The 9,158-nt window shown below is 39.7% G+C and overlaps 1 protein-coding gene across 1 annotated transcript in view; it reads right to left on the bottom strand.

Annotated features, from left to right (window-relative positions):
* Positions 1-424: 424 nt before the first annotated feature.
* Positions 425-9,158, bottom strand: part of Rnf2 (ring finger protein 2) — a 36,633-nt gene continuing 27,899 nt past the window's right edge. Inside the window, exons 3-7 of the mRNA XM_059280476.1 lie at positions 7,004-7,164; positions 6,285-6,500; positions 3,695-3,967; positions 2,570-2,741; positions 425-2,319 (exon numbers count right to left, since the gene is read on the bottom strand). Of these exons, the coding sequence (XP_059136459.1) occupies positions 2,218-2,319; positions 2,570-2,741; positions 3,695-3,967; positions 6,285-6,500; positions 7,004-7,164 (924 nt within the window). The 3' untranslated portion in view covers positions 425-2,217. The remainder of the gene's footprint in view (positions 2,320-2,569; positions 2,742-3,694; positions 3,968-6,284; positions 6,501-7,003; positions 7,165-9,158) is intronic.

The raw sequence follows: 9,158 nt of genomic DNA, 5'->3' as shown, positions 1-9,158 counted from the left end.
TGAAATCGTAAACTTGGTTATGTCAGTGGTTACATACAGTGAGCTGTATAACACCTGGGATCTTTGGTGGGTAATGACAGCCAACAGTATTTCTTCTTCTGCCATCAACATTCCCCTCCCAGATCTAGCCTCCGTCCCCAAGCAAGCAAGCATGCACGCGTGTGCGCACACACACACACGCACGCGCACACACACACACACACACACACACACACACACACACGCAAGCACACACAATGCACTCAATGTTCTACCAATTACCTATGTATTTGGCAAAGGAGTACACATGTAATACCTTCACTAAATGATGCAAACAGTTTATGTGCTCCCATACTGACAGATTAAAAACACATACATTCTCTAAGCACAAACTCATTGTCACAAATATTCTGCTTAAAGATAAAATTTCAATTAATAACCACAATGAGAATTTAGTTATTTAATACAACCACTAATCTAATGTTATCAACAAAATCTAAGCAATTACATCACAAAACAAGGGTTATAGTCAGCAAACATGCATTAATAATCTATACAACTTAACATCACCCCAGAAAAGGAATTGGATATAAAAGTTCTTATAATTTTGGTGGTTTTTCAAATCTTATGGCACAGATTACCAAAAAAATTGTAAAAACAGATTTCAAATATTTTCAATAAAATGGTAAAAAATTGAGTAAGCCTTTAAGTTTTCGTACTCGGCTCAAGTTAAAACATCAAGCTGGCCCGATCTGTCAAATCTGACAGAGAAGTATTGATAATGACTAGACAGACTTGAGTTACAATGGTACTTGGAGCTCTACTTCATCAAAACCCTTCTGGGTTAAATTTCTCAATGCAAGCATGTCTTTGTAAATACTGTGAGAATATAAACTTGGAGGCATATGTAGAAACAGGACAGAAATGAAAAATAAGACATAAGTCAGTATTATTTGGCTCCGAAACTATCAACACTGTCTCAATACAAAACGAAGAATATCTGAATGACTACCAATCGCTGACATTCTTCTACAGAACTGTCTTATTATTATCAAAGCAATGTTCACGCTCCATTAACCTGCTTCTACAGAGTGTAATTAGCAGGGCACTAAATTTATAAACAAGTGGCAACTCAAAATCAAAAGAACTCTTTAAACGGAAGCAACCTTTCTTTTCCATTTTTAGCTCTGAATTAGGAAGAAAAGAATTAGGGGACGCTTTGAACATATCTTGTACTTTTCATCAAGGCTAAAGTGCAAATATCTCCGTATCTCTGGTATTTTAATAGGGAGAAGCATCGATCATATACAATAAAGAAACTGAACAGTAAAACTAACACAGAAGAAAAAACTCTTCAATGTACAACTGAGGAACACATTTTATCACCAATCTAAACTTTGCTTTCTTCAGTGAAATCTGTAAATGAACCGTGTTCTCAAAGAACTCTGTTTGATTCTCTTCCCATGACCAGAAATTCTAAACTTATAGGGAAAACAAACAAGAAAAAACAAAAAAACAAAAACATTGCATGACAATGGACACCAAGTTCATAAAGAACCTCTTTTTAAATGAGATATTATGTAAGAAAATACCATGAAAATAATAATCCTATGAGAATTGTTTAAGCACAGTAAATTTGAGCCCCGGTCTTCATGAAGATACTACAGTTTATATAGAAAACTATAAATATACAAGACTCCAAGGGAAAAAAGTCAGAATACATATTGTCTAACATTCTTTAGGCTACAAAACTTGTGAAAGGGGGAAAGATGGCTGATGGCCAACTGAATCTTAAGCCAGGTGTGGTAATGCACACCTATAATCCCGTACTTGGGCAGGAGTATCACTCCAAATTCAAGGCCACCCTGGACTACTCAGCAAGTTCCAGGCTAGCCAGGGCTATAAAATGAGACCCTGTCTCAAAAGATCAAAAACTGGAAGGGAAAAAAAAGGGGGAAAAGAACACAAAACCACAAAAACCTCCTAGGTCCAAGTGTCCTCCCCAAAGGAACTATCCTTTCTGTGACATATAACTTATTTATACTATTAAGGGGCAGGGGAGTACTGAATTACTAGAGTCTTAAATAAGGGAAAATGAACCTCAAAGTGTAAACAAGTCTGGCTCAGAAAGAAAACTGAACATCTCCCAGATCTGTCCGTGAAAGAAATGATGGTGCATCTTTAGCATTAAAGAAATAGGCTATAAAAAGTTCAGTCTCAGAAATGATTTTTCAAAGCTCATTTGTGCTCCTTGGTGGGTGCATAATAAAGTTCCATGGGCTTGTTCACTTTCCAGTATTTCTCACTGACCAATTCCAAAGAAAAAGAGCCATTCAATACCTAAAACAAAGAGAAAGGCAAGAAGATTAAATGCAGGGCGCTCAGTAACAGTGAGACTAAACTGACAGACAGACAAGGTCACAGAGCACTGTCCACAACAGAACAAAGGGCATCATCATCACACAGGCAGTCACTCATCTGCTACTTCTCCTTCCAGGTTCCCAGGGCTCTTATGAACAGGCCCCACAGCACTACTTGCCACTTACTTCCGAGCTCACACTTTCACCAGTCTGCTGATGAAAATACTCACCGTGAACTGGCCACTGGCTGTCGCTATGTAGATGGTGTACTGCTTCTCACTGGCTGTATCGAGGTTCATCTGGTTGGATTCTCCTTTACTTCGAAGTTCTTCTAAAGCTAACCTCACAGCCAGATACTTGGATAAGTGATCAACAGTAGCATTACCTGAAGTCTTTATGTATCTAAAAGAATAAAGCATCAAACATTTAGTTTCTAGAGTACATCAAAAACATTCCTAAATTATGGAGCTACAAAGCTATGTAAAACATCTATGTACCAATTATTGAAAATGAATAGAAATTTCCTGCTCTATAAAAAGCAAAGACAGGCTATAAAGGCTCATCACCCTTACCTTCTGTAATACATGATACAAAGCAACAAAAATCAAATAAATATACAGTGTACTAAATTAAAAAAACAAACATTAACAACAACAAAAACAGCACACCTTCCAAGCCCGGTTACTAGAACCTGTTGGCCGCAGCAAGAAGAGCACTAAGAGGAAGAGCAAACTGCCTTGAGAACAAACACTCTGGTTCTGGAGGCTGAAGCAGAACGGAGAACTGCCGATCTTGGGATCTTTTATTTATTTGAACTGCCGATCTAGGGATCTTTTATTTATTTATCTATTTGTTTTTTGCTTTCTCAAGACAGGGCTTCTCTGTGTATCCCTGGCTGTCCTGGAACTCACAGTGTAGGCCAGGCTGGTAGGCCTCCCTGGCTGATCTTGGGATTTTAAAAGCATGATATGCTATTCAATTACTCATCTGACAAATATCTGCTGTTTATTTGCACTCGCTGGCAACAACAGTGAGTGGTGTGGAAACTCATCCTTGCCAGTGTAAAATTCAGAGCCTATTCTGGATTGCCTTTTTCTTCATCATCTATGAGGGTTGATCCTTTGTGAAGTGCTTCTTGTCTTGGGAAGAACACAAAGAAAAAAAGAAGGGAAGGGAAGGGAAGAAGTGGGGAGAAGAAGGAGAGGGGAAAAGCAATCTAGGCAGCAGTACATTCAGACTGAACCTTAAAACTAGGATGGCAAATACTGATTTCATTTCAAATACAAACTTTCCAGTTAAACTCCAAATGAAGCATTCTGAAACCAGGTAAATCTGAAACTAATTCCCACCCTCACCTTGTCTGTGCACTGTCATCCTTTTCCATAAGTGTTGGATGGGGCCTGAACACTAACTCAATTTCACTAGCACCATCCATCACTGGATCAATTGCCACCGTTGCATTGTTATTATCAAGTTCAAGGCCGGAGTCGTCCGAGGTTTTGGTCCGTTTGTTACTAGGCCCCGCTTCCTGATTGCTGTGTGTGGAAGCATTGCTACAGTGGGAACTGTCCCCGTTGTCCTCCGCTCCACTGCCGTTTTCAATCTGCTGCTTCTTGCCTCGCTGTAACCTAGTGAAGAGGGGAAGGAAGAAGATTTACAGTAGCGGCTTTAAAGCAGCAAACTGGAAGCGGTTTTATACTGAACTTTACAAATTGTTTGCTTTTTAACCTTCAGTTTTACTTTATGTGTATGGGTGTTTGGCCTACAAGTGTGTCTGTACACCATGTGTGTGTTGCCGCAGAGGCCAGAAGAGGGTGTTGGATTCCCTGGAACTGTAGTTATAGACAGTTGTGAGCTGCCAGGTGGGTATTGGGAATTGAACCCAGGTCCTCTGGAAGAGCCATCTCTCCAGCCCTCAACTTTTGAATTCAAAAATTAAAAAAAGAAAAGAAAGTACAAGGGAGAAAATTTGACTAGTGAATTTGGTGAAAAATATTGTCACTATTTTCCACATGTCCCTCAAAGTTCTAGAACTCACTATGAACACATATAAAAGATTTAAACAGCTGGGCACAGTTGTGCGCACCTTTAATCCCAATATTCTGAAGACAGAGGCCAGAGACTACCTATAAAACTATTTTTTTTTTTAAACCAAGGATCACTGTGCTCCTCATGAGACTGAAGTGAAGAACTACTAAGCCCTTCCAACTCAGGACTATGTTGTACTCTTAAACTAAGTAATTCAATATTTAACACTCATCTAACTTTCAGAAATATAGTTGTAATTCACAGACTAGAACGATTTTTAACCTTTTACAACAGAGGGTCTGTGACCACTGTATTTATATTATACTCAGAATATGAATGTGGAGGCTCCAATTACGTGATCTGGACTGATGATACCTGAAGGCACTCTGCAGTTCAGCCATGTGGCAGTCAGTAAACCAGTGACCTTTTACTAGCATCTCCTATTTGGAAAATGAAGACCAACCCTGAAAACTGACTAACCTGGTAAACAAAACCAGAGAACCAGAACAGGGATAAGCACAGTGGTGACACAGTCCTCACACTGAATGTGCTACTTCTGAAATACTATTCAGGTCGAAGAGGACACCACCCACAGCTGCGCACACCTTTACCCCAGCACCCAGGGGCAGAAGCAGGCTAACCTCTGTGAGTTCAAGATCAGCCTGGTCTACATAGCAAGTTTCAGGTAAGCCTCGAACAACCTCTCAGCTACTGAAGAGGAAATGAATTTAGTCTAAAATTCAACAGTCCAGTCTAAGTATGGATGGACGGTATAGATGAAGTCATCTGTAGACAAACTATTGCACTGAAAGTTGAACAAAAACAAAAAAGTATAGTGCCAACACTCCATTTGAAAGAATTAGAGAAATGGAAACTTAATCAATCAACTTTGAAGAATGGCTAATAACCAAAAAAAAAAAAAACAAAAAAAACAAAAAAAACAAAAAAAAAAAAAAAAAAAAAACCAAGCAGACTCTCCTGAAATCCATGTAAGAAAACCATTAAAAGAGGAAAGAGAGGGTTGGAGAGATGGCTCAGTGGTTCAGAGCACTGGCTACTCTTCCAGAGGTCCCGAGTTCAATTCCCAGCAACCACATGGGTGGCTCACAACCATCTGTAATGAGATCTGATGCCCTCTTCTGGCCTGCAGGGACACATGCAGGCAGAACACTGTATACATAATAAATAAATCTTTAAAAAAAAAAAAAAGAGGCCGGGCGGTGGTGGCGCACGCCTTTAATCCCAGCACTCGGGAGGCAGAGCCAGGCGGATCTCTGTGAGTTCGAGGCCAGCCTGGGCTACCAAGTGAGTCCCAGGAAAGGTGCAAAGCTACACAGAGAAACCCTGTCTCGAAAAACCAAAAAAAAAAAAAAAAGAGGAAAAGAGAAATAAATTGTATTAAATGCTGTTAGGTACAATGAAGTCTTCAACTCTATCAACCATCGAATTGTGTAATTAACACAAAGGTCACTAATTTTGTATAAGGACATTATGACAGGGTAGTAAGGATCAACAGCTCACTAAAGGAGATTCAAGCCAAACATGTACACAGACAATCCTCAACGTATTTACTCTACGCAGAAGATGTATTTTATATTTATTAGCAGAGGTGTGTGTGTGTGTGTGTGTGTGTGTGTGTGTGTGTGTGTGTGTGTGTGGAGGGAGGGAGAGGGGGGTCAAGTATACAAGTCCAAGGACAACCTTTGGAAGTTGTTTCTCTCCTTCTAGTGTGTATTCAATGATCTCACAAGTCCAAGAGTCTAGTATTCTAAATGCAATACCCTGGAAGTATGTATCATACTTTATGAAAGGAGAGTTGTACAGAACAGCTACTTCTCACTGCATCTCATCTTACAGAAAAGGTCGAGTCAGTATTTAGAGGGATTTGAACATGAGCCCTATCCTCTGCGAGCATACCTGTTCATGGCCTGTATCTTCAGGCCTTCCTCAATGCTGTGGCTGAGCGCCTGCTGGTTGTTGTGCTTGTTGATCCTGGCTAACACCCTCTCTTGATGGGCTTCGTACTCGTCACGACTTGGATAAATTTTGCTGATGAGTGCATCAAAGTTTGGGTCCGGCCTTAGTGATCTTTTAGAAACTAATTTTTTCCTACAGGTAGGGCATTCTTTGTTGCTAAATAAGAAGAAAAGAAAGAAAATGTAAACATGACTGTTGGGCTAACAAAAACAGTCAATTTCTAAAGTTATCTTTACTATCACAAAAATGTGAAATGGTTAACTAAATCTCCTTGAAAATTAAACGAAGCAGGTTAACCAGGATTTCAAAAACCTTAGCTGATACACTCGTGTGGGGAGGGGCTGTGAGCAGGGTACTGGGGCTTACCCATATAATCTCAGCACTTGGGAGTCTGAAGCAGGAAACTGCATAGGAACCCAAGGCAAGTCTGAACCACAGAGCAAGTTCCAGACTAGCCTGGGTACGATGTAAAAAAAACCCTATCTTAAAACACAGAAAGAAAGGGGGGCGGGGGACAACTTCAATAATTAGAACCCAGACTCTACACTTTCTAGGAAAGGTTCCAGTTCCCACACACTTATAGGCAACGTATTTCCCAAACTCCAGAAAGCGCTGCTATATTACAATCTAAGATCCAGTAATCACTCATTCCAACATACCCACTTCTAAGGGCTGTGATAATGCAATCTGCACAGAACCGATGTAAACACTCCTTTGTAGTCATGGTGTTCTTCAACATATCCAAACAAATTGGGCACATTAATTCACTGTGTAGACTTCTGGGTGAAACCACAATTTCCAAGCCATCTGTTATTGCCTCCTGTAAAAGAGTGACTATTTAATCTTTTTTATTATTGATAAATTCAAACATATACAAGTATTGAAAATCATAAATGTACCATCACCCAAGTCACCACCATGGTCAACTCAGTCAATTTTGTCTTAGCTAAAATATTCCTCCAGGCTCTTGAACCCTACCACCTCTGCATTATTTAAATGCCCTTGATTCCAAGGGGGTGTGTGAGTGAGAGAGGGAGGGGAAGGGAGGAAGAGAGAGAATGACTGACTATATTAATGGAAAATAGCCTGCCTGGTTTATGTGATGCTAGGGATTGAACCCAGGGCTTTGTTGTGCTAGGGAGACACCACTATGAACTGAGTTACATCCCCAGCCTAGAATTATAAAACATTTTGAAGTACAGCATGACCTATATAACTTATAAAAATGCTTTAAATTTTCAAAAGAATTCTTAGGGTTTGGTTAGGCCTAACCTCCACATCTCGTAAGTATCAGTATAAGTCAACCAGCTAATATGACCAGGACTACTAAGGACTGCAACCTGGAATTATAAGCCTTTTCCTCATCTAAACTGCTTTTGGTCAGTGTATTTTATAACAAGAAATGAAACAATGGACCACAGCTGTAATTTAAGCATTTAGGAGGCGGAGGCAGGATAGTCAGAAGGTTCAAGGTCATCCTCAGCTACAATGTGAGTTTGAGACCACACTAGAATACACAAGATTGTCTCAAAAATTTAAGTCCAATGAAAAGCATCTAAGTTTTTTGGGGTTTTTTGTTTGTTTGTTTTTGTTTTTGTTTGAGACAGGGTTTCTCTGTGTAGTTCTGATGCCTATCCTGGGTCTCACTCTGTAGCCCAGGCTGGCCTCGAACTCACAGAGATCCGCCTACCTCTGCCTCCCAGTGCTGGGATTAAAGGTGTGCACCACCACTGATTGGTGAAAGCATCTAAATTTTAACAGTTTAAAACATATCAATTAAAAAACACTTTTGAGGTTGGGGATTTAGCTCAGTGGTAGAGCGCTTGCCTAGCAAGCACAAGGCCCTGGGTTTGATCCTCAGCTCCAAAATAACAAAAAACAAAAACCACTTTTGACCCTCCAAAGTCTAATTCTACAGAGATCTTACAAGAAGTGGTCAAGCAAATATGGAGACACACCTATAATCTGAGTAACTAAGGCAGGAGAATTATGAGTTCAAGACCAGCCTTGGCTCTATAACAAAACCCAGTCTCAAACCAAAAAAGTGGTGAAGTGCTCAGGCTAACTAACAGGTGATTTAAGTTGTAACAAATGAGAAATATAAGTCATTTGTATTTGTATTATCAAATTGTCACTGAAAATGTTTCTCTGCAAAGATCTATTTGAATTCCAATGCAGAATTCCAGCTTGCTAGAGTCTTACCCCCACTGCTACCCATTCTCCCGTGGCTAGGGTTGAGAGCGAAGATTACCCAACTCTAAAGCCAACTATAGATCTCATACTGGCTCCTACAGGCCGAGACCAGCACTCCAAGCCAAAGTCCGGGGTTTCCAGCACTATGTTCACTGGCGACCAAACCTGTTCCTTATGTAACATGGTCCAGTCAATTATCCCACAGTAATTAGAGACACTACTCCACAAAGGTCTAAAGTAAAATGTTTATGTTTATAAAACTAACACAAAACACTAAATTATGTTTCTGTAACTAACACTTTCTATATTTTCCAAACAAATACACTTTTCTCTGTATTATTATATTCCAAATATATTCTTATTTTTGACACACAGTAACTGTTACATATTAATGAGATAAAAAGTAACATTTCAAAATGTGTACAATATCAGGTTAGGGTGGCATGTCTTTTTTTTTTTAATATTAGGAATGCTCAAACTCCTCTCTAACATTAGGACTTGACTTGGGAATTATCAGCAGCCCTGTACTGAAGAAACTATCAGAGAGCACGATGATGATAACCAGGTAGTAAGTCTGTTCTCCCCTCCCTCTTTAGACTACGCCTAACAGACTCCAGCCCT

Source organism: Peromyscus eremicus, chromosome 15 (assembly GCF_949786415.1).
Source record: "Peromyscus eremicus chromosome 15, PerEre_H2_v1, whole genome shotgun sequence".
NCBI classification, from domain to species: domain Eukaryota; kingdom Metazoa; phylum Chordata; class Mammalia; order Rodentia; family Cricetidae; genus Peromyscus; species Peromyscus eremicus.
Note: the sequence above shows the minus strand (reverse complement) of the source record. Positions and strands in the feature narration are given on the sequence as shown.